General features: G+C 36.2%; 1 protein-coding gene across 1 annotated transcript; it reads left to right on the top strand.

Annotated features, from left to right (window-relative positions):
* The first annotated feature begins 165 nt into the window (after positions 1-165).
* LOC127620977 (coiled-coil domain-containing protein 22-like) lies at positions 166-24,908 on the top strand. Its single transcript, XM_052094364.1, has 16 exons — positions 166-518; positions 867-1,044; positions 4,117-4,249; positions 5,345-5,451; positions 9,525-9,609; positions 9,828-9,997; positions 13,186-13,398; positions 17,398-17,589; positions 18,345-18,464; positions 18,941-19,057; positions 22,517-22,618; positions 22,760-22,867; positions 23,015-23,110; positions 23,220-23,279; positions 23,648-23,722; positions 24,208-24,908. The coding sequence occupies exons 1-16, from the start codon at positions 469-471 to the stop codon at positions 24,319-24,321; spliced, it is 1,920 nt and encodes a 639-aa protein (XP_051950324.1). The 5' UTR covers positions 166-468; the 3' UTR covers positions 24,322-24,908.
* The last annotated feature ends 2,325 nt before the right edge of the window (positions 24,909-27,233 follow it).

Here is a 27,233-nt window from a genome sequence, read left to right as displayed (position 1 = left end):
TATGGATAGTGCACGTGCTTCCGCGTCACTCTCAGTCATAAGACCTGAACGCAAGGTGCCTGTCGGGAATTTGAGTTTTTCATTCAGTAGTTCTGTAAGGATTTGTCGACTTTCTAAAACTTCATGTCCCATCGTACATTGTGTATTAAGACACTCCTTGGTTGTTATGACTTCCTCTCCAGCAAAAGCTAAATTTGAAGAGACTATGCGAAAGAGTCTGCTAGTTTGACGCGTCGTTTTGTTGAAGGATGTGGTAAAAAGGTATTTTGCAGTTCATTTGAAGCAGCGTTGTGAAATGTAACCATGGAAACTGACAGGTCGTCCTGGTTAGCAGCCCTGCACAGGCTTTAGTAGTGAGGGCGATGCTGAGGGTTAGCTGAAGCTTATGATACTAATTTGCTTGTCCACGGTGGAAGGTTATACTGTTATTGTCGAAAGTATAGCAGCTGTATCTAATCGCTTTTCGTGATGGAAGAAGTCGATAGGATTTTAATTCACTCTCTGAGACAAACTGGCACGTGAGTATCACATACCTAACAGGTCTTATCATTTGTAATAAGTAATTTCCTATGTCAAGTCAAAGTTTAACCTCGTATGAAGCCTTTATTGACCTCATATTGTTTCAGTTATCTTCACGTGGGTCTTTTGACAATATCATTTTGCTTGGTATTTAATATGTCAAGATTGTCACATGATTAGTTTCACTTCATACACACATACATTTTTGTTCACATATAGAAACTGCATGCTTCATAAATATATGCTACATATGCTTTTTGCCTCAATCTCTACTATGTCTGTTATTGTCTGAAATAAGTCTATCTGTACTGTTCTGTTCAGATTCTGATGTTCTCACTGTCTTGCAGAAACATTGATGAGGATGTGCAGAGTGTAAAGCAGTTCACCAGTGAGCTGATCGTGGAGGCGGTGGTGAGATGCCTGCGTGTGATCGATCCTGTGTTGGGCAATGGACTGTCTCATTCACTACCACCTGGCATGTCTGCCCGCTTCAGACTGGGCACGAGCCTGGCACAGGCCTGTCAGGTAAGAGAAGCAGGGCTTGGACTCCTTTCTGTGTGCTTGAGTTAACTTTGACCCCTCACAGCTGGCTAAGCCGAGTCAGCTGATGACCAGTGAAAATGCTTTACTACTGGTACTGGTAATGAATAAGCTCTCTTTGTTTTTATTGGAAATGTTGCATCTTAAGTTAAGGGACATTTACAAGAGTGCTTCAAACATGAATTATAAAAAACAGACCTGGAAGATATATATATATATATATAAAAACTTTTTTATTAGGAATGCTCAGAATGAGCTTTATTGCCAAGTATGCTTCCAAATACAAGGAATTTGTCTTGGTGACAGAAGCCTCCAGTGCACAAACAATACAGCAACAAGAAAGAGGTAATTATAAAAAATAGAATAAAAATAAAAAGTGAATAGAAAATATAAGTATATATAGATATACACAATAGGAATATATATATATATATATATATATATATATATATATATATATATATATATATAATCAGTACTCTGCAAAAGTTTTAGGCACTTGTGAAAAACATTCCAAGTGAGGATTTCTTAAAAGAATAATGACATAAATAGTTTTCATTAATCAATTAATGTCATACAAATTCCAGTAAACAGAAAAGTGCTAAATCAATATTTGGTGTGAACATTTTTGATTTCAAAACTGCACCAATTCTCCTACTTGCATCTGGACACAGTTTTTCTTGGTTGTTTTTAGATAGGATTGTTCAACAGTCTTTTTTTGTATTTTTATTTAGGCTGTCTCAATTGCTTCTGTCTCTTCGTGTAATCCAAACTGACTCTTTGTTCAGTGGGGAGCTCTGTGAGGGCCATGCTATCTGTTGCAGGGCTCCCTGTTCTTCTATTCTATTTGCAAAATGAATGTTTGGGAGTATAAAATGTATATTTCCTATTGACACACTAAAGTAGCAGATATAATAACCATCTAAAAGCAAATGTTTTTGTGAAACATATTATCTGCCTAAGACTATATTTACAGTGCATCCGGAAAGTATTCACAGCGCGTCACTTTTTCCAAATTTTTTATGCTTTATATAGCATATATTATGCATTTAATATAGCCTTATAATGGATTAAATGAATTATTTTCCTCAAAATTCTACAAACATTACCCCATAATGACAACGTGAAACAAGTTTTTTTTTTTTTTTTTTAAATCTTTGCAAATTTATTAAAAATAAAAAAAGAAAACAATTGCATGTATATAAGTATTCACAGCCATGACACTCAAAATTGAGCTTAGGTGCATCCTGTTTCCACTGATCATCCTTGAGATGTTTCTACAACTTGATTGGAGTCCACCTGTGGTAAATTCAGTTGATTGGACATGATTTGGAAAGGCACACACCTGTCTATATAAGGTCCCACAGTTAACCGTGCATGTCAGAGCACAAACCAAACCATGAAGTCCAATCAATTGTCTGTAGACCTCCGAGACAGGATTGTATCAAGGCATAGATCTGGGGAAGGGTACAGAAAAATGTCTGCATCATTGAAGGTCCCAATGAGCACAGTAGCCTCCATAATCTGTAAATGGAAGAAGTTTGGATCCACCAGGACTCTTCCTAGAGCTGGCCTACCAGCCAAACTGAGCGATCGGGGGAGAAGGGCCTTAGTCAGGGAGGTGACCAAGAACCCGATGGTCACTCTGACAGAGCTCCAGCATTTCTCTGTGGAGAGAGGAGAACCTTCCTGAAGAATAATCATCTCTGCAGCACTCCACCATTCAGGCCTGTATGGTAGAGTGGCCAGACGGAAGCCACTCCTCAGTAAAAGGCACATGACAGCCCACCTGGAGCTTGCCAAAAGGCACCTGAAGGACTCTCATACCATGAGAAACAAAATTCTCTGGTCTGATGAAACAAAGATTGAATCTTTTGGCCTGAATGGCAAGTGTCATGTCTGGAAGAAACCAGGCACCGCTCATCACCTGGCCAATACCATCCCTACAGTAAAGCATGGTTGTGGCAGCATCATGCTGTGGGGATGTTTTTCAGTTGCAGGAACTGGGAGACTAGTCATGATCGAGGGAAAGATGAATGCAGCAATTTACAATTTACTTGATGAAAACCTGCTCCAGAGCGCTCTGGACCTCAGACTGGGGTGGAGGTTCATCTTCCAACAGGACAACGACCCTAAGCACACAGCCAAGATAACAAAGGAGTGGCTGCGGGACAACTCTGAATGTCCTTGAGTGGTCCAGCCAGAGCCCAGACTTGAACCCGATTGAACATCTCTGGAGAGATCTGAAAATGGCTGTGCACCATGCTCCCCATCAAACCTGATGGAGCTTGAGAGGTCCTGCAATGAAGAATGGGAGAAACTGCCCAAAAATAGGTGTACCAAGCTTGTAGCATCGCAATATACAACTACAAAAAATGAATATACAAATGCAAGTGAATGAACTGTCCTTTTGTAGTCTTCTGATTACGATTTCATAGCTGCACCAAACCAGGCAGTTACTGAAGTGCAGAGGCCAGACTCAATGACTGCTGAGTAGAACTGTAACCGCAGCGCCTGTGGCAGGTTGATCCATAGATGACTCATCGTCGTCTTTGATGAGGCCTATGACAGTAGTGTCATCTGCAAACTTCAGGAGTATATGTATAAGATGTATATTTATCGGCCAATTATTGACCAAATTAAAACCACCGGGAATAAACATGAAAAATCCTATATGAAAAAACAATGGTTTATTTATATTTAATTAGTAACACTCTTTTTGTATCTTTTATCTTGTACGTATCTTTCACTGTTACTCTCTCTAAAATATGGAAATAATTTTAATGTAAATTATTTATTGTTAGAACAGTGAAAAACTGTTTGTACCTCCTTTTTTAGCATTCTTATATAAAATAGTGATCTAATGACAAAATAAGATAAGTTGCAATATATCAGTATCATTATTGACCTTTAGTGTTTTGTACAAATCTGTATAGGTATCGGCCCAAAATTGGGATTATCTGGATTATTTTAGAAGTAGACCATACAAGTCTCTAGTAACTCTTTCAAAGTACCATACTTCTCAGTCTCTGTTCTACTTTTTGTTTGTGTTTTTAGGATGTGGGCTTTAAAGGGGAGATTGGATACCAGACATTTCTCTACAGCAATGAACCAGAGATTCGCTCTCTGTTCATATTTCTGGTTGAGAAGCTGCCCCGAGAGAGTGCAGAGGCCTCTGACCAGCCTGCAGGTACTTTTCACTTATGGTAATATGTCTGCTCCACATTCAGGCCAAGAATTATCCATTTTGTCAGGATGAGGATGTTTGACCGACATTTAAACCAACCAATCACAGTTAGGGGTGAGTAAATCTGAAATGGGTTGTAACTTTTTACAACAGAGCAGAATATACTGGTTGCAACAAAGTGTCTTGAAGTTCTTAAAAGATTCAATGCAATAAATCCAGCAATTAGTTCCTCTAAAAGGCTCATTGTAGCACCGTGGGGACTTGTAAACACAACTTTGTTTCCTGGCGGACTAAACAAGCAAACCCTGATTTGAACTGCCAATTACAGATAGCTCTTTTTTTTTTGTAAGCCATTTGCATCAGACAGTCTGTATGCATGCCATTGGAGGCTGAAACTAGCAGTTACTGAAAACAGTACAGTCCAGCCCACGGGTATATTAAATGATCAAGAGAAATCCCCAGGCCACAGGTAATGCACACCTGCAGAAACACCAGTTGACATGAATGGAACATACCTGAGTAACTGCCAGTCCACAGCATACACATTCATTCATAATCTTCCCTTCACACCCAAGTGGTGATGCAATAGCGGTTTGCTATGATTTGCCTGGTATTCATTTTGGTGTGACTCGAAAGTCTCAAAAATCTCTGTTGTAGATTCTTACAACACAAGAGATTAATTTATGGCACTGGCTTTGTAATAATGAAGTGTTGTTATTGTACGGTGTTCTCCATGCCAGGATCAGAGGTTAACTTGATTACTTACTTTTTTTTATTATGCCACCTTTTTTTAATAAAGAAACAGAAAAGCTGACTTTTTTCCATTCTTTAACAATGCAACATTTAACAACTTAATTACATATTCATGTTTATTGTGTTGGAAAGCATCCAAAATCTACTCCAGTTAATAGCCTTCTAGCTCAGACTTAGAAACAGTGCTGCATTTTTTTTAGACTGGTCAGACTCAATACATTGTAAACATTATATTATTATTTCTCAGAATTGTTTGTTTGGCTTTGTTTTATCACATGTTGCTCCTAAATTTATTATTAAATAAGACATCTACACTTGTCTCTCCTCTTCTCTCTCCTCTCTTAGGGAAGTCTGCACTGTTGCAGAAAGTAATTGCTGCTCAAATTAAAGCTCAGTTGTCAGTGCCTTGGCTCCCTCCATCCTGTAGACTCTCCCTTCACCATAAAACACAGGTGCTTCAACATGTCCACTCCTTAAAATATAGGGTTAAGTCTTAGATAACTCTGGATATTAAATAGATCCATATATTAACTACAGTGGTCCCAAAAAGGATTTGTGCACTTAAGTCACACTTCTAAATGTCTTAATGTCATTGCATTACATAATAAAATGTCAAAGCAAGTGGCATCTTCAAACAAATGATAGTGGAGCTTTTCTCAGATTGACCTTCATTTTCTGAGTAATTTTTGCAATGACTGTCATGTCAAGCTTTATTATAAGCTCTAGGGGCCATTTTTGGTGCAGCATTAACTTTTGTAAACATATAATCCAAATACATTAAAACATTCATTACATAAAATGACACTAACATCAAAACACAACAAGTTTAAAATCCTTACAGCAGTGGGGATAACGGAAGCTGGTCTCAAGGTGATTTGAAGTTCACACAGGTGTCAGGTGTAGGTCATCACATTAACTATGGATATGTTCCACTAATGCTTGACAACCACAAAGTGTCACAATACTTATTGTCTTCATTATCAAAACCTTCTATTGTTTGATAATTTCAAATGTAAAGGGTCATTTCAAACTTAAATGGTCATGAAACTAGATACAAATATGTTAACATCTAGAATTTTTTCTATGTTTTTCTGAGCATGATGTTAGACAGTGATTTCAAGCATTCATTTTAAGTTCAAGGGGAAAGTGGTTAAAGTAATAGTTCACACAAAAGTCATCATTTACTCACCACTGAACATAAACAAAGACATTTTAATTGAGATTTGATGTCTGTTTGTCCATACAATGCAAGTGAATGGTGACCATATTTTTAAGCTCCAAAAAGTTAATAAAGGAAGCATAAAGTGATAAGACTCCAGTGGTTTAATCCATGTTTTCTGAAGTGATCCAATAATTTTTGGGAGAAAGCAGACCAAAATATAACTCCTTTTTCACTATAAATCTTGACATTTGCAGTCACCTTGGTGATAATGATTTTAAGATGGATTACACTTCCTAGTATCATCAAGAGTTATGCATGTGTCAAGCATTAGGAAGTGTAATCAAGCTTGAAATCATGATCATGCCTAATGACCGCAATGGCAAGATTTATATTGGTCTATTTTTACCCAAAACTGATTGGATCACTTCAGAAGACATATATTCAATCACTAGAGTCTTAAGGATGACCTTTATGCTGCCTTTATGACATTTTTGAATGCTTGAGCTTGAAAATTTGTTCACCATTTACTTGCATTGTATGGATAATCAGACATCACATATCCATTAAAATATGTTCATTTTTGATTCACAGAAGAAAGTAAGTCATATGTACACCATGTATTAACTACTTATGACTTACGTAAATGATAAGAGAACTATCATATTTGGGTGAACTATTCCTTTCATTTAGGGATTTCAATTGCTATTTTGTTCTTTGTTTGAAGCCATTGTTGAGAAATGTGAATGTGACATAGATGTCTTAGATTTACAATAGATTTCAACACTTGTGCATCTTAGTTTTTTTTCTCGAAATGTTTCATGGCACGGGAGCATTCTCTGCCATCGGAGGTATTGGCTATGGAGGCCCAAACCTGCATAAATAATAAATGAATAAATGTAATAATAAATAAAGGAATAAATGTCTTGATAAAACAAATATAATTTGTTTTTAATTCAATTTATTCCTGAATTTATTATTGTATGACTTTATTCCTTTTATTATTTTCTATATATATTTTTAACTTTAATTTTATTCTTTTTAGCTTTTAATTATTTATTCATTTATTTTGCATATTTTTTTATTTGTGTTAATTAATTTTTTATATTTATTTATTCCCACATATTTATTTCCATATTTATATATTCCCATATTTATTTATTTATACATGTATTTATTTTTACTTTTCTGTGTGCAACATGGAAATGAGGGAGGCGGTCCTTGCGGAGCTCCAGTGCATCATTGGATGAGAGCTCGTACTTATCGGGAGCAGATGGACGTCCCACCTTAGCACACTTTGACTCGCACAGATTTTGAATATGCAGGGAAAAGTTTTGCAGAGCGTTTAACAATCCAGGATGTGCTACAACATTCATACCAGCATACAGCTCTCCTAAAACATCAATAAGCACCACTACTCTAAATGAAACATAGTTATTTGATGTGTGCTTATCGACTTCATTCGCAAGTTGTGCAACCCTCTAGATATATTTTAAGAGTCAGTTATAGATTTATTTATTTTTTTTTTATTGCAGATGTATACATACATAAACGATCAGGGAAATGAAGCATGGTTGTATCTTTTACAATGAACAATCATAACAGAAAACAATATTATGGATTTGCAGACATCAAAATATGAAGTTATATACACAGAAAAAAAGAAAAGGACAAGGTTAAATCATATCATTTATGAAACTTGCTCGTTTTGTTGAAGAAACAGCTCCCCATTTATTTTGTGATTGTAGTATAACCAATAAATCTTGGATTGACTTAAGCTCTTATGTTTTTAGCCCCACAAATCGCTATAGTTTACACGCGATATGGCTATGACCTAACATGAAAACAAGTCAAGGGTAATCGAGCACACGCTTCAATCTATAATAAGCCATTGGTAAACAGGACCCGCCCACATAATTATCATACAAGAGACAGAAATGTAAGAATAAATACAAAAATAAATAAATGTGGGAATATTTAAATATAGAAATAAATACATGTGGGAATAAATAAATATAAAAATAAATAAATTTAAAAAAACTAATGAAAGAATAAAATTTTTTGTAAAGAATAAAAATAAAAGAGAAAATAATAAATAAAAAGAGAAAATAATAAAGGAAAAAAGTCATACAAAAATAAATTCAGGAATAACTTTCATTAAAATTAATTATATTTGTTTTATCAAGACATTTATTCCTTTTATTTTCTTATTTTATTTATGTATTTTTTATTATATTTGCATGTTTTGTCCTCCATAATTGGCCACTCAGTTAAAGTTATTTAAAATGCAAAAGTGCATACACATACAATTTCAAGAGTACAAATGCGAACAACTTATCATTTTTATGTGCATTTAATCATAGATATAAAATTACCAATTTTAATTTGTATTGTAAGCTTACAAAACAGTGTAAATTTGTCCATTTTGTTGCATAAAAATTTACACTCACTGAGCACTTTATTAGGAAAACACTATGATCCAAATTGTGCCCAACGCTGCTTCTGCTGTTGTAGCCCATCCGCCTCAAGGTTTGACTTGTTGTGCATTCTGGGATGCTATTCTACTCCCTACAATTGTGCAGAGTGGTTATCTGTGTTTCCGTAGCCTTTCTGTCAGCTCAAACCAGTCTGGCCATTCTCCGTTGACCTCTCAACAACAAGATGTTTCTGTCTCACTCGATGTGTTTTGGCTCTAGACTCTAACTCTAGAGACTGGTAGAAACTTTTTTGTGTGAAAATCCCAGGAGATCAGCAGTTACAGAAATACTCAAACCACCCCATCTGACACCAACAATCATGGTGCTGTCGAAATCATTGAGATCAAATTTTTTTTCCCCCATTCTGATGGTTGTTGTGAATATTAACTGAAGATCCTGACCCATATCTGCATGATTTTATACATTGCACTGCTGCCACATGATTGGATGATTAGATAATCACGTGAATAAGTAGGTGTACAGGTGTTCCTAATAAAGTAAGTGTGTATTACAGTGTGCGTTTGTGTGGTACTCCATCAGAGTGAAATAAAACTGGCTAGATGAAAAAGACAGTTGATGTGTCCCCCCTTCACTCCACTACATACCATGCCCACTTTTTTCCACCATTTTCAAAACTCTGTTGAAAACCTACCTGTGCTGAAACAGGGGGTTTCATGACACCTTGAAGTGTCAAAATCCTTTTTTTGGGACCACTGTACTGTATTTTACACATAGCCATAGCTGAAACATGTTTTGGCATAAATAACATTTTCTGGTACTACGAAAAATATTTTCATTATATTTTTTAATGTAAACACGGATACAGTTGCAAGAGTTATTGAAAAATTTGCTAAGCTACCTAACTAAAAGACAAATGTGTTGTTTTCAGAGTACTGGCCCATCTCACATTTTCCATGCCCAGCCTCTGAGCCTCCCATACTCCGTAAAGGTATCTTCCATGAAACAGCCAAAAGGTATGTTCATTTACACCTACCTACCCGAACAAACCCCATTGAGTTTAGTGTGTTATGTGTAATACATTCCTACTTAATACATTCTTAGTTCCCACTTGCCCCTGAAGTGTGACTAACCCTTTGAGGAATTTGACAAATTCAAGACCAAATTCAGCTCTTATGTTGCAGTCAGCAAACATGACTATGTGTCCTTGATGTTTCTTTGTGAATTATCTCAGAGGTGCAAGAGTACTGGAGGAATTATTTGCTGCCTGTGACTGCTCAGCCTTCCCAGCATGCCTCCGTGCCAGCGTCCCTGCTGGAGAACCACATCTCTGAACTTAGTGCCGCACAGGAGTGGGAGAGTGAATGGAACAGCCAAGGCCTCCTGTCGAGACTTAAACCTGAGGTTAACATAATTCTCCCTTCAAATTTAAAGCTAAATTGTGTAATTTGTTTTCCATTTGTAAGTTTATTCTCCTTAAAATTGTAACATTGTGGTTAGGGCTGGGTACTGATATAGATTTCCCGGTTCAATTCCAATTGAAAAGCTTTTGATTCGATTTTGATTCTATATTGATTGATATGTGTATACAGTGCATCCGGAAAGTATTCACAGCGCTTAACTTTTTCCACATTTTGTTATATTAAAGCCTTATTCCAAAATTGATTAAACTCATAATTTTCCTAAAAATTCTACAAACAATACCCCATAATGACAACGTGAAAGAAGGTTGTTTGAAATCTTTGGAAATGTATTTCACATGTACATAAGTATTCACAGCCTTTGCTCAATACATTGTTGAAGCACCTTTGGCACCAATTACAGCCTCAAGTCTTTTTGAGTATGATGCTACACCTATTTTTGGGCAGTTTCTCCCATTCTTCTTTGCAGGACCTCTCAAGCTCCATCAGGTTTGAGGAAAATAATGAATTTAATTAATTTTGGAATAAGGCTGTAACATAACAAAATGTGGAAAAAGTGAAGCGCCGTGAATACTTGCCAGATGCTTGGTCACATTTTGAAAAAGTCCATGTTTTCAAACAATAAATAATATATAATAATTCATATGTTTTTGTACGTTGTTTAATTGCATAATTTGTATGATTTAAAGTATTTAAATTGATTTGTTGAACACATGCTAACGGCAATACTTTCAAAACCGGCATTTCTGTAAATGAGCACAAATTCATGAGTGATGACCCAAATGGCTTTATCTCATCTGTGCCATGCATGATTAGAACTATGTTTATTTTTTGTTTTTGATCATCAACTGATTTTAGGAAATAGAAAGGTTATTAAAAGGGAAATTATTCAATGACAAATTAAATGAAACTTCACCCACATCTCCCTACCCTTTAGCTTTATTATTTTTAGCTGTTTTTCTTAAATGTTTCCTTTTGCAAATGGCAAAATGGGCGCAAGCCATTCTTTCATGTTTGTTGAAAGAGGAGAGCAAGATTTGGGTAGCAGGAGACAAAAATAATTAGAAGATAAAAATAAACAATCACATCTCCCTACCCACTATCTTTATTATTTTCAGCTGTTTTTATAATTTTTTCCTTGGCAAAGTAGCGCAAATGCATGTAAAAACAATGCGAGTCCTTCTTTCATGTTTGTTAAATAAGGAGAGCAAAGTAGTTGGTAGCAGGAGACAAAAATAATATGAAAATAATTTAAAACCTCACCCACATCTACTGACTCGCTCATTTTATTATTATCAGCTGTTTTTTTTTTTTTTTTTCCTTTGCAAATGGTGCAAATACACTTGAAAAACAGACGAGACATGCTTTCATGTTTCTTGACATGTTACCAAGAATACACTGCGCAAGTTTGTAATTGAATTTCGGTATCTTAATGTTAAGATGCATTTTAAGAGATCCTTTTGAAACAGGACGACGCTTAAGGCAGCTATAACGGCTGGTTTTTCACCTCTAATGTGCAGATTTAAAAGAAAGCATGCATGCGATTTGAAAACTTTAAAAAGCAGATGCATGAACATGCACAGTAGGGACACGGTTAGATGCACATTAGAGAAACTATGCACTTTTTGTGCTTTTATCATTTAGTAAAACACAAATGTAATTATTGATGCATGTCCTCATGAAATCAGAGACTCCCTCCTCAAACTCAAGTGGTCAAAAGCTTGTACATTTGTAATCGGATCACCCAAAATGCATCTTAATACCAGTGTACACATGGCCTCTGTCGAATGGTCATGTAGTTGATACACTACAGTCCTATAGTGTTTGCACCAGCAAAACAAAAATCAGGACTGAGTGTCGCAGGGCACCGACTTAAGTCGTGTAGTGTATGCTTTGTTTAATCTCACAGCGCAACATTTTAAGAGAATTTGAAGTGACTCCAGCCGGGTTTCCTAAGCAACCAAATTTTCCCGGTTGCTAGGGAGGGTAGAGTCACATGGGGTAACCTTCTTGAGGTTGCAATTAGTGGTTCTCGCTCTCAATGTGGCGCATGGTGAGTTGTGCGTGGATCGTGGAGAGTAGCATGAGCCTTCATGTGGAGTCTCCGCGGTGTAATGCACAACGAGCCAAGTGATAAGATCAACTGAGGCAGCTGAGACTTGTCCTCTGCCACCCGGATCGAGGTGAGTAACTGTGCCACCACTAGGACCTACTAAGTAGTGGGAAATGGGCATTCCAAATTGGGAGAAAAAAAAGAGAGGAATTTGAAAAGATCGTTATTGGGGTTTAATAATTGATATTGAGATCAGCATTGGAAAATCTATATTTTTATCCACTCCTAATTGTGGCTCTGTGGTGCTTTCAACATTGCTGTAATAAGTTGAGCATCCTGAGGAGCCCAACACTGCAAGATTGGCTCAATCAATTGTGTGATTTTGGGGTGGGACTATCTGTTTGACCAAAGACATTTAGAGTGTTCAGAAAACCCGTTTGAATATGTTCCTTACTTTAGTAATTCCATTTTGTGATGCTAGTGGCACCACAAATCTAAATTGAGCTGTCAAACTTAATTCACATTAAGTTCTATTTTGGCTTGAATTTACTCAATCATCTTAGTGATGTCTATTTAACATGTCCTGTAGGTTTCCTTTCTTGATGTAATAATAACACTAGTCTGTAAATATTTTGGCTGAGCCTTGCTTACTTGAATACATTTCTGGGATAAAAGCATGTATCAACATGAGGATGGAATAGAGAGGTGTCTTTCACACTCGTGTGACATTCAGCATGCACGTGTTTTGTGACTGCACTGCTGACCTCTCACATCTCAGTTTCACATTCTCACCTCATGTGCCCACCAATTTTCACACTGGCCTTATTGTCTGACCCCTAGACATTTTCCAAGGGTCTGGCACTTATTTGTAAATCAAAAGGAGGACTGTATCTGTTTGTTTTTTATTTTATCCCCATTTCTTTTCCACTTTTTTAAGAAAAGTGGTTTGAATGTATGAAAGTAATATTCAGCTAAAGAAACATTATTATTTTTACAAGGATTGGTGATTTAAAACATGTTCTCGACTTTTGCCCTGAAGATAGATATTGATTTATTTCATAAGTTTGATTACTTGTTATAAGTTTGTTTAACACACTTTTGTTATCTTGTGTCTTTAGGAGTACCGGTCGAGGAAAAAGGCTCGACTGCAGAAGCGGATCGAGGAGCAGCTGAGAGCGGCGGCTCTGCCGCGACCCGACACGCATGCAGCCACACGCTTGACCTCTGACCTAGCTGAGCTGCTGATGTCATTCAGTGGTGCTTCCACTGGAGGAGATGTGCTGACTAAAGGCACACGCTTTACCCATACAGAGAAATTCACCTTTACACAGGTACCTGTCAGCATACAGTGGTTCTCAAACTATGGTACACCAGGGTTCTCATATGTACCTGGAAGTCCTGGAAATATCAGGAAGTTTTGAAATTGTGTTTTACAGGCTGGAAAAAGTCATTAACTTAATTCACACTGGGCTCTGATCCTGGGATATCAATGCCGGGGAGCCTTCTGTTTGAACGCAAGCAGGTGCCGGTATGCCCGAAAATTTTATCCCAGGATCAAACCCCAATAGCATTGCTGGGATCAATGTCTGTGAACAAAAGCAGAGGCAATACCGTGAAGGATGTGTGTTGTAGTGATGACATATTTATAATGCAAAGGAGTAAGTTTGTGTGCAGAATAGAGATTCAACAGTTTCATATGTACCGTGGTTTAAAAAACATTCGGCTGTCATAAATCATTGCCATTTTCTTTTTTTCATTCATGGCACTGTGTGATTTTTGTATTTATTTTAATTCCCTTTTCTCCCCGATTTGGCATGCCCAATTCCCATTACTTACTAGGTCCTCGTGGTAGCGCAGATACTCGCCTCAATCTGGGTAGTGGAGGACAAGTCTCAGTTGCCTCTGCTTCTGAGACCGTCAATCCATGCATCTTATCACATGGCTCGTTGTGCATGACCCTACGGAGACTCCCAGCATGTGGAAGCTCATGCTATTCTCCACGATCCACGCATAACTTACCGTGTGCCCCATTAAGAGCAAGAAACCCTAATCGCAACCACGAGGAGGTTACCCCTTGTGACTCTACCCTCCCTAGCAACCGGGCCAATTTGGTCACTTAGGAGACCTGGCAGGAGTCACTCAGCATGCCCTGGAATCGAACTTGCGATGCCAGGGGTGGTAGTAAGCATCAAACCTCACTGAGCTACCCAGACACCCCGATATTTTATTTGAATTTTTTAATTTTTCTGTATTTAAAAAAAAAAATATATATATATATATATTACACACACAAGTAAAGAAATGAATGTTTCCATTGTAAAACTACATTTAAAGCTTCAACCTGACCTGATAAATTTAAATTAATTTTTCATTCACAGCGCAACAGGCCGAATGTCCAATCCTTGTTTTCCCCTCATATATGGTGCATTTGAAGTCCGTGCTGTAGGAATATTTTTTTGTATTTAAAAATATTTGGTTTACCCAGTTTGTAAATAGTGACGAAATTAAAATTGCTGTGTCATGCAGGGTACACTTCAAACCTGAAGTATAGGGGAGAGCTGTGGCTTTGTTGTGTATTCATTGTCATGTGTCAAAATTACTGCTATATTATACATGATAAAGTTAATAAATTGACAATATTTTAGTTTATTTATTTTAATTTGGTCAGATACGGGGGTTTTTACACTGTAATATGGTCATGTTACAATATGCCCCGCAGCTGTTACAACGTGCCCCGTGGGGCAAGTCGTAACATTTCACTTTCCTTTTTTCCAGGCAGACGGGGAAAAAGTACTTGCTGTATTCATAAAACAGGACCACATATTTGTACCTGACATGTGTAAAATTTATGTGAAAAAATAATACTTTGAGCCCAAGTGTATTTACACAAATTTAGAAAACCAAAAAGTGTTAGTTTATGCCCCGCTCGACCCTACAAACTCCATGAACATCATTCCAAGGAATTTGCAAAGATGAAAAGCTGTAGTGAAAATATGGTGGGTAGGCTAAAGATCCCCTTACATAAGAAACACAAACAGATACACTTTTACTAGTTTTGAAATGACTCAATAGCTATTTAGGTGACTAGCTCGCCACAGCGCTTGCAACATTACGACAGGCCAACTGTTTGCAACCTTTATTTTCTTAACCCTATGAAGGGCAAGAACATAAAGATACTAAAATTAATTTATTTCTATTTTCCAAGACATTAGGTTCCCAATGATACATTTCAGTTTTTTTCCAAAAATAGCTTTTATTTTTAATTTTACAGCTTGTAGAAAACATGATCAAAAAGATGACATTTTCCTCGATGCTTCTCAATGTTTAATCTCAGTGCAACAGTGAGCATTAGTATGTTTCTAATACGTTTAATTTGTAATTTTAAAAAGTGCTTAAGGCATACAGAAAAAAATGGCAATGCTAGAAAAAATAGAAGAAAAAAACAAAAACGGCAAATTAATAATCATTATTGATTGTAATAAAAACAGTATAGTTTTACCTTGTCGGTGTAAGCTAGTAAGGTAGGCCCATTGAGAATAAAAATAAATTACAAAAGAAATTACTGAATTGAATGCACAACTTTAACTGTTGCAGCCAGGGCAGTATCATTGAAAATTATATGTTGTTTTTTTAATATAATTTTTCTATTATTTAATATTAATAATATTGCAATGCACCTTAATTCCATTTTTTTTTTTTTTGGTTTTTTGACTATCAATTTCACTTTCAATCTTTATTGTCCTTGGGAGGCATTTCAGTTGATAGACAGCAGCCAATAACACAAAAACAATTAAAATCGAACAAAACAAAAATTATCCTATGAGCTATTTATAAAAGTAGGCCTGACTGCAATTTTATAAAATCAATAAATCTCATACAGGGACCAGGGAGATATCCCCCATCTGCGCAGATGCATAAATGAACTGTCAGTTTAGTTTTACCATATGCTATTCATTTGTTTACAAGAATATGAAAGAGCGGGCTTTTCAAAAGAAAAGATGCAGTCATCAATAAACTCAAGATGCTGTACATTAGCTGTCACATCATGTCACTTTGTTCTTTACAATTGTCCCGGGATGTGTGTGGATGCGAGCACAGAATACAAGAAAGCACTTGCAGAGTGAATTAACAAATTTACTTAGAATATTACTACTACTACTACTACTACTAATAATAATAATAATAAATAATAAATCAATAATAATTATCTTTTTCTATTTAAGAAATTACTCAAATCTGTTATGCTCTGTTGTACTGCACTTGATTTGAAAAAAATAACTCTAATATTACATAAAAGCTCTTAATAAAAGCTCTTCATACAATATTATGTTGGAAATAACATTTTCATTTGTTAAATGTTTTAATAAATTTTTTAGTCCCCATTTTGATGAAAAAATTGAAATAAACTTTAATAAAGGATTCAGAAACAATAAAACAAAAACAAAAAAACTGGTATTAGTATCAGCGAGTATCATATTTGTACTCGTTCTCCAAAAACAGTTCTAGGAACTTCCCTAGTCATGGAAATGGAATAAAGTCTTAAAAGTCACAAAATTGTCTTTAGTAAATATAAATTTTTGTAGTATGCTCAAAGATATGTCATCAGCTAGACATTGCTCTTGTATAGAGTAAAATTTGCTTGCAATCCATAGTGATGTCTGATTTTTGAGCGAATCATACTTTTGAGTCAATTCAAACCAATTCATAAATCTGACTAAACGATTAATTAGTGAATCAAATTAGCAAATCAGTATGAATCTAAATTATTTGTAAAAATAATAATTTCTTCACAAATGACTGTAAAGGTTATGGAAATTCTTTGGTCAAAAGGTGTGGGAACTAAAAAGTCAAGGAAATTAGAACATTACCAAAATGTCATGGGAAATAAATGTTTGTCCTGGTTTTGTGTAACCGACTGGGTTACTAACAAGGTTTTCAAGGGATACAATCATGGAATAAAAATATCTCAGTCATAAGTGGGTACATATAACAATTTCCACTTACTTGTCATCGTCTCTAGAATGGATAAGTATTCATATCACAAATATTATTTCGCCCAGAAATGGATGGTGTGTGTGTGTGTGTGTGTGTGTGTGTGTGTGTGTGTGTGTGTGTGTGTGTGTGTGTGTGTGTTTGATTATGAGGTTTGATGAACACTATTCTTGGAAACATTTATTTTATCATAACTATAAACAAAAAACATGTTTGACTCTTATCCAGTTAATTTAATCTTGGAATCTGTAAAAGTAAATCTTCAGATGGGCTGTTTAGATTCTGAACTGTAATACTATTTAAAAGCAAAGTGTTAAAGTGCTTGTTTTTGTTTTTAGGAACCTGAGAAAGCAGCCCAGCAGATGGCAGCAGCAGCAAGTGCACTTCCCAGCTCTCACCAATCAGAGGAGGACCTAAAAGCCCTGCAGGAAGCTGAACTTTCTACTCTGCAGCAACAGTTGCAGCAACTGTCAATCCAAATGGAAGAAGTTGGTGGAGACATCAGAGAGATCACTGTGTCGATCCAGCAAGTAACTGAAAATCAGATGCCTGAATAGTTATATTTTATTGTTGTCAAGGTTATCGATTCATGGCCCTGTTTACAACTGGTATTTAGATCTGTCTCTGATGATACGATTACAATTAGTCAAGCGAGACATACAGTAGGTGTTTATATCTGGTTGTGATATGTGTCTCCTATGTTCAAAATGCTGTATAATGATAAAAAAAAAAGAAAACACAAAAAGCTGGCTCCCAATTATAATTTAATTTAATCAAAACACAAACGTGATGTTTCAAGCCAAATTCTTTCTTATTTTAGTGAAGTTTCTATATTTTATTCTGCATTTGGATATCAGGCATACTAAAGAAGTTCCACAAATTCTTGTGCTTGTATATGTTTGGGCTTTTTCATATGTTCCGACCTAAGGGTTATTTTCTGCACATACTGACATTTTTTTTTATTGCAGTGGTTGGTTGACAAGTGAGTAGTTGGGCCTTTGCATTTGATGCCTCAGGACAAATTAGTGTGTACACTAATAATGCAATGAGGTCACATGCATTTTTGACAACTTCCAAATGTGGTTTGATTGATCCAATTTCAAACCGCATCTTAAAACCAGGTGTACATAGGGCTAGTGATTCATCATTCATAATGTGGTGAAATATTTAAAAACTCACATCCCTCAATGAACTGAAGAGTAAATGATGCGATTCTTTAAAATCTTTTAAAAAGTTTTTTTTTATAACTGATAGGCCACATTTCACTGTGTGTTTACATTTGCAGGTGTCAGATGAGCTAAAACACAGTGAGGTGAGTAATGCAGAGAAGGAGAACTCGGTCAAAATGAAGAGACAGACGATTGACCTTTTACCTGACGCTGAAAACAATCTGCTCAAGTTACAGGTACACAAGTCACACCACGTACACACCCGAGTCACCCCCCCACACCCACTTCTGCCATAAACCGTATGTGAATGGCATTATTACACATTTAATATCAAGATATAAAAAAATAAATTATAATAATGCAAGGAAAGAATAAGCTTGCACACTGTCCATTTTACAGATAATGTACAGTGTTAAATTGTATTCTTTTTCTGCATTTGATTTTTGGAGCTTACATAATTAATTAATGTGTATACATTTACCAGTGTTTGGTGTGGACATCTCAGTTGTTTTTTATTAAAACGTTAAGATATATAGAAGTCATTGCAAAAAAAGAACAGGAATAGTAGTACAAAATACCAAAGATAAACAAGTTACAATACAAACGTTTTGCTAAAGACTACCTCAGCATATCGAATAAAACATTAAGAAGACTACTGAAGTCTCTAACTCTGACTAATGACATGTTTTTGTCTTTCGGCACTGTGTTTTAGAGTCTGGTAGAGGCCAGCTCTAAGCGAGTTGTTCATTTGGCCTCTCAGTGGGAGAAGCACAGAGTTCCGTTGATTGATGAGCAGCGCAGACTGAAAGAACTGTGCAGCAACAGAGAGGTACATTGTTTTACACTAATGCCCTATACAACCATGTAGCAACTGTCAACATCTCATGAAAATGCCTGCCTAAGCCATAGAGCTATTACTTGAATCATTTCAATCATTAAACACCTTGTTTATTAATAGACTAACAGATTTACTTTTCCTACAGTTTAATGTTAAATACATTTTAAAATTAGAAAAATTAATTTTGACTTGTCTGTGTTTATAACAATATTACTGAAGAAGTTTTATGAAGTCTTGTTCATGTATATGTATGGGCTTTTTCAAATTTTCATCAGCTGTTTATTTTAGTTTGAAGCTGCACGTACCAGCAAAACACAATTGTCTTTTAACAGTGGTTGATTGATAGATGAGTAGGCGGTTATTTGCTGTCCGTGTCCAGGATGCCCCAGGGCAGATTAGTTGTAGTTTATACAACAAATGCGATAAGATCACATACATTTTTGACAACAGCCCTGTTTATACCTGATATTAAGATGCATTTTGGGCGATCACAAGTGGACAAGCGACACTGTTTAAATTTGGTCAATATTCATGGGGAATGTATTTAACTTTATGACAAATGACCAAATCTCAGCCATGTAACTCTATGTGGTGCAAGCTGAAAGATTCTTTGACTTGTTATCTGTTAGCCAATCGGTTCGCTCAAGTGTGATATGTTAAGCCAATCGGCCTGCATGGCCAAGCTGTATGGTTCTCTGACTAGTTATCGGGTAGCCAATCATCTTGCGTCTCTCTCATTGTATTTTATTTAAATGGCTCAATTTTGCCGTTAAGCTGGAGCACACTTACGTTTTTCTCCGAATTCCACCTCCAACCCAGTACCACATGCCTAGATCTGCTACACAGGATTGTTTTTTTTGTCTATTTGAGTAGCAGCATGTCTTGCGTTTTGTTTCATTGTGCAGCAGCAGCAGCATGTCCACATGCTAGCTCAGTATGTATGTGTTTTTCTAGCAGCAGCAGCACCGTAGCAGATTTAGTCTGCCAAGACCAATATCTGAACTGAACTTACATAAATGATTACATCAATGTATTACTGTATGATAATGAAGTAATAAAGACAAAAAAAGGAAAAGATTTTAAAGTGCTAAAAGCCGGCACTAGATTTATTTCAGAATTCTCATTTATTTTCGTGAAGTACCTGTTTTAACTGAGCTTCTGATTTGTGTGCTTATCTGTGTCACTGCATGTGGATATCAGGCACACTGAAGAAGTTCTGTGAAGTCTTGTGCATTATTTGTTTTTTTAATTATTAAAAAAATATTTTTATCACAGTGGTTGATTTACAGGTAAGTGGGCAGTGATTCACTGCTGTTCAAACACATTCCAATGAATTAGAATTTACACCTTGAGTCCAATGTGGTCACATGCATTTTGGACCACCTCCGAATGTGGTTGATGTTGGCAGATCTCAACTTTTGAACCCTGTTTACACCTGTTTTTATTGTCGTCCTGTTGCAAACAGACAGCCTAAAACGCCTCTTAATACCAGGTGTAAATGTAGATGCAACATTGGCTGCTTTTCCACCATCGGGCCGAACGGTTCCAAGCATGGCATGATTTCAAACTGTCCTCTGTGCGGATTTCTCAGCATGGTAACCTTGTTTTACCATGCTGGCTTTAGTACACGCCGTCACATGGTTGTCATTTTGCCAATGCTAAGATAACTCGTTTGTTTTTTAGGAAGTTGCCAATGTTTGCTATGGTGAGGTTACTAAAAATTAATAAAATTTATGTTTGATTCATCTTTATGATTTTATGATGATGGTTTAGCTATTATAGTCTGATATTTTTCTATATGCCTTTTTAGTCAAATATATGATTATGTTACTTGTATAATATTTGCCAATTAATGTCCTTTTTAGCTAGTCTGGGGACTTTTACCATTCTGTGTGTTCATGTACGGTGGCATGCACAACCCCTCAACAAATGATGGTAAACCACTCTCCTATTTCTCTTTGCTTTTCTTGTTTTGCGACATCGGACATGTCTTTCCTGTGCTTTAGCAGAGTAAAAACCAAAGGGAAAAGCAGCCCATTAAACTGGAATATGCAAACATCCTCCATAACACACTTGCTCCAATGTTTACCTCTCATGTCATCACCAACTGTCGTATTTGTTATGCACATTTAAGCATCACAGTGGAAAAAGAAACTAACTGTGACAACTGACATGGAATGGCATGGTTTCGCAATGACAACCGTTTGGCCCAATAGTGGAAAAGGGGCTAATGATAATAAAAATGTTCGCATAAAAACTGTTAAGACCCCAATATACTTCCAGAGAATACTACTTCTTAATTTTTCGTTTGGGAGTAAAAATAATTTTGTAACAGCCGAGCAATGGTATACTGTTTGTGAACATTCATACACCCGCCACACCGCTGTGGGAGGCGTTAATAAGTACATTTACATATGAGGACACTCAGTAAAACCTTAATTAATGTGACATTAAAATGTGACATTAAAATGTGTAATCAGTTACTTTTTGCCTCATTCTATGAGGAGAATTCACATAAGGTCAGTAAAAGAACCTAACCACTCAATGATGATTTAAAGTAATATACTATGTGCAGTAGATAATGTTTAATTAGTCTTGTTTACATTCTGAATTCATAGAGCTATTGAGCTTACATGCTATAACACTCTGTTATTGTAATACTACTGTAAAGATGGGTGTAAATGCGTGTTAATGGGCAGAATACAGACAAATGAATGATGATTAGATAGGCATATCTTATGGGCAGATGTGGTAATGACTTTCAATGCATATGGCATGAGTGAATGGGCACTTAAGAGTATTCCTGTAGATTTGATTCCTTTTGTAGACTAATAAAAAAAGATTGAATTGCATGGTCTTGGAAAATGTCTCTACGTGAACGATTGTACAGATGTAGGTAAATTTTCACCAGCTCGCTAATAACTCCACACCATTGTGTTCGTGTTGACTGATCTTTACTGACTGAACAATGTAAATGGAAAAATCTGTCAGCCTCAAAGTAGGTGGAGCTTCAGGTCACACCTACTGATGACTTGGACCAATGGCAGTAATAAAGTTTTTAGCAGCCATTTTCCTAAAAGTTCACCCTAGTGAGCTGTTACGAACCACCAAACACATCATCTTTTTTGCCAGATTTTGTTCTACAGGACGTCACATCTGTTCGTTCATCGATTTTAAATGAAGTATCAGGGCCTTTATGCAGAATAAATAAATAAGTCCTTTATTAAGGAAGTGTTTGATGTAAAAAATCATTCAACTGGATGGTTCAATCTGGTTTAGACAGACATGCTCATGAGACTCTGACATTAGCAGTCTTCACAAGGCTGTGTAGGTTGTTAGTGCATTATAGTAGATGAGATTGTGACTTCAGTACATTTACTTTAAATTATGAGTTTGGATGCATTTATGTGCATTCAGGATGTGACCAGTTATGCAAAAATTCACTTTCAGTTTGAGTCCTCCAGAAAGCTGTCAGAGATCAAAGACCTACATGACAAAATCAGACAGTCTGCTGAGGAGGCCAAAAAGAAGGAAAGTCTCTACAAGCAGCTGGTACGGATCTTGTGTCCCCTCTCCCTTCTACCTTTCAATTACTGAAGGATGCATTAACCATTTAAAGGCATTGAAGAGCTGAAGCTTGTCTGATGATTATTTAAAGAGTTGTTTGTGTACTCCCTTCCTGTGTTTCCACAGCTAGCAGAGTATGAAACACTGTCTAAAGATGTGGGTCGCTCAGCCTACACTATGAGGATCTTGGAGATTGTAGGAAACATAAAGAAACAGAAGGAGGAAATCACTAAGGTCTTTGTTGGAGTTCATCCTTTATCTAGTCCTACTTCATCTGAGGTCTTGACCTCTGTCCCCACGCATTAGCTTTGTGTTTGAAGTTGGCGAGTCTTCAGTAGCCTTTTGACTTCTGACCCTATTACTCTGCCCCCCAACCTGCAGATTTTGTCTGACACAAAGGAGTTGCAGAAAGAGATCAATGGCCTGACTGGAAAACTGGACAGAACATTTGCTGTCACAGATGAGCTGGTGTTTAAGGTCAGTCTTGGATTGTAAAGGAAAAAAGTGTAGTGTTTTTTTTATTTAACAATAAGGGTGTCCTTAAAAAGTTGTCCTGAACTGAATCTGAACTCTTTTTAAACTGCAGGATGCAAAGAAAGATGAATCTGTCCGCAAGTCTTACAAGTACTTGGCTGCCTTACATGAGGTATGAGTGTACATATCAAGATAAAAGATGATCAGCAAATATGTGATTAAAGAGATATTTATGTTTCTGCACTTGATTTAAAAAAAAATGGCAATATCATTCTTCCATGAATGACGTATACTGTAATCCTGAAATGCACGTACTGTGTTCTGAATCATCATATTGTTGTCACATGTGAACTGCTATGGATGGAATGTTTATATATATGATGTGATTAGAACAACATTGTGCTCCTGCTCAGGCCATTAGCAGTGCTTTTGTTCATCCTTATAACTATGTTATTGAATTTTTAGTTAATGTCCTTGTTGGCTGTAACAGGATTCTGGCTATTTATTGTTTTAATCTTGTTAACATTTTTGTTGTTTCAGAATTGCACTCAGCTGATTCAGACCATTGAGGACACAGGAACCATCATGAGAGAAATCCGTGATCTTGAAGAGCAGGTGTGAAAACTCAAAAATACTAATTTTTACATGTATCAGGGTTCCCATGGCCATGAAAAAAACAAGAAATGTCTGGATTTGTGAGTTGATTATTTTTTTGTAGTGAATTGGTCTGAATGTTCATTTGCTGATCAGTCTGAATCAAAATGATTATTACATATTTTAAGTTAATTAGACATCATCATATTATTGTCACCTTCATCTTGCTCACAGGATTTCTATTCACATTTTACAATAATATTTAGTCAAACTAAACAATGATCACTGTAAGACACACACACATACATATATATATATATATATATATATATATATATATATATATATATATATATATATATGTTTAATTTATTTATTTTTAAAGCATGATTTCCTGTAAAGCTGCTTTGAAACTATGTGTGTTGTGAAAGGAGCCATACAAATATAAAATGACTTGACTTGTCACTTTTCTAATGTGTAAACAGTTTTGTGTTTGTTTTCTGTAGATAGATACTGAGAATGGAAAAAGGACAGTTAATAATCTAGAGAAGATCCTGGAAGACTATAAGGCTATTCGTCAGGAGAACTCTGTCCTCGCTGCAAAGATCCGGGAAGGCTGATTCGTTGCTCCGTCCACAATTCCTCGTACTGCAGAGTAAAAACCTGGCCTGTTGAAACGAGTGCTGCTGTGAGAGACCTCAGTCTTGCTACCGTCTGCATCAGCCCTCCATTAGTTTATAAAAAATAATCCTCATCACATCAGTTACTTTAAGCTTTTACTGAGGGTTTGAACACGACTGTTTTTTGCATCAAAATGACGCAAATTTGAAGAATTGTTAAAAGCTAATTCTGATCATCCTGATGAGATTCATTTTTTAAAACAAAAGCTTTGAGAGGAACTTTTACCAATGCATTGTCTTGTTTAGACAACATCTTTGTAGTACAGTGATAACCATATAATATATATGAAAGTGTCCATTAAGAACAACTTCTGATTGTTTTTAAGTGTGAGAGTTCATCTGCTCATGAAAATGATAAAATATTCAGGTTTGATTGAGTTTGGAGAATATTGGGCTGATAACATGCGATAAGTTTAATTTTGGGTTGAAACACTCAAAGCAGCTTGCTTGTTTCATATTAAAGCATACATTTGATAATGCATCTGTTTGTTTAGACCTGATGGATCCATAAATTTGTTTAAAATCTCAGTACTGAAAGTATTTTGTCATTATCTCTGTGATTAGAAAAGTACTTTTCAGGTTCACAGTAGGAAATGTCTGTAAACAGTTTAGCTGACTAACACTGATTGTTCCAGTTTGTTTGTTTTTGGAATGGTTACAATTAGCAGTATTAGGTAAATTACTTAAAAATAATACTCTCCTACAAATGACCAATTAATAATCTAAAATTATAATCAGATTACTTTACTAATTATTTCATCGAAAAATTTATCACATTACTGATTACTTTTAAGTTACTTTCTAAAACACTTCTGCTCAACAAATTCAAAATAATGTCTATATTTTGTCCTCTGCACCTCACATTTCTCCTTTACAATGATTTATTGCAGGCCATAATTAATGTACTATTTAAGCAATATCACACGAGCAAGAGTGCGATATGACCCTTCATCAGCACTGCTGGGATTCCGCCGCAAGTAATTACAGCAGTGCTGATGTAGGGCCATATAGCACGAGTGCGAGTGTGCATGGAGCATTTGTGCATGGAACTACTTTATTACGGGACGAATCAGAATCTGCCGTTGCTGGTTCAAAACAAATGATGCGTCCAAGCATCCATTAGTAATTCAAAATGTTCACTTTAGAAATAGTATCAAGGCTTGTGCTGTTTCTAACAAGTCATTGGATAAACAAGGATAGACGGATGGATGTGTATGTGTGTGAGAGAGAGATGGAGCGTGTGCATCACCTTTTGCCACACCCAGAGATGCTTACAGCTTTCTGAAGGTCAGCTTTCTCAGTGGAATATAGACGTCCAAGCAATTTTAAACAGTATGTATCCAATGTGGAAACTTGCAGAGCTCTGTTCTATGTAAACCATGACTAACGGATTCACTTTACGTCACCAACTGGCTCATATTACACACAAAAATGATCTTTTGCCACCACCTGCTGGCTAACATGTAATTTCAAAAATAAAGACGGTAACTCCTAACACATAATATATATTATGCAATGTGCTTACACTTTAGTTTAGAACAGCACGAACACAAGCGGAGTGATACACACAGTGAAGAGTCTGAGTGCTGATGCTGTCACACCATCGGTCTCCTCCAATCAGATTCGAGGACCGGAACTAACTGGTATATGTGTGTGTGTGTGTATATATATATATATATATATATATATATATACATTAGAAACAAGTTTAACCCTATGATGTATTTAAAAGTAATGAAATTAATAATTGAAAGTCAGTAACTGAAATCTGATTACAATAAATTAAAATTAATATATGACACGTAATTATATTACAAGAATTAAGTATTTTGTAATTGGATTAAACTAAATGCTGGATTTTAGACAATATGCTGAAGAATGGTTTACATCTGCTCCGGTTTGAACATTATGTTCTGATGTTGCACCATTTTACCACAAGTGGGTACTAGTTTCCAGTTTTTTTTTTTTTTTTTTTCAGAAATTGGTTGTTTTAAAATGGTTTAATCCCCACTAAAATCAATCTGCGACGAAACCTTTACATTTGTCACACCCTATGCACTCCAATTCAAATGAATGTTGGCCAATACATGCATAAAGCAGCAAGCAACCCCGTGATCAAACATTAAAAGCCAAGAAACTTCCAGATCTATGCTCTGTTGTACATGTTATGTCCTTAACACGAATGAAGGCACGTCATTTATGGGTTAGCCTAGTTTTGACAACTTGTCAATCAGTCAAATGTGCTTAATACGTGACTTTTCTTTCCTACAGACAGTTCATAAATCGACTAGCTGAAAAATGTGTCCACATTCCGGAAGCGCCTAATAAATAAAATCTATTTTACTTATCTGTCATGTTAACAGTGATAACAGTTTATTACTGCGCTAAATCGCAGTCATTGCTATATATACAGTTTGACGTAGCTACTGTATGTCTAACAGCTCATCTTGCTGCTCGCGCTCCTACAACCCACATGCGCGTAATTCCGTAGAGTGCGACAATGTAAAGATACTAAATAAAACCTTATGTTTTGAAGGATAACGTACATCTTATACATACATGCCTATGTCTCCAGAAACAAGAACTATAGTCACGTAGCACATGTAGGCAGTTGCCAGGACGTCTGACAAATCATACAGCATGAAATATTGCAAAATGTTCAATAAGGATTGGTTGGACTGGCATGTAAACATGTTTTCCCCCTCCACAAACCCCCTAGACAAGCTACAGAGCAACTCGAGTGTTTTATTGGTCTAACTTACCGTCAATTATTCCAAGCCTTTCATTTGATTGGCTTACACAAAACCCTGCACCACCCCTGTGACGCCATCTTCAAAGCAATATCTGTTGCT

The sequence above is a fragment of the Xyrauchen texanus genome, chromosome 27 (assembly GCF_025860055.1).
Source record: "Xyrauchen texanus isolate HMW12.3.18 chromosome 27, RBS_HiC_50CHRs, whole genome shotgun sequence".
Lineage (NCBI taxonomy): Eukaryota > Metazoa > Chordata > Actinopteri > Cypriniformes > Catostomidae > Xyrauchen > Xyrauchen texanus.
Note: the sequence above shows the minus strand (reverse complement) of the source record. Positions and strands in the feature narration are given on the sequence as shown.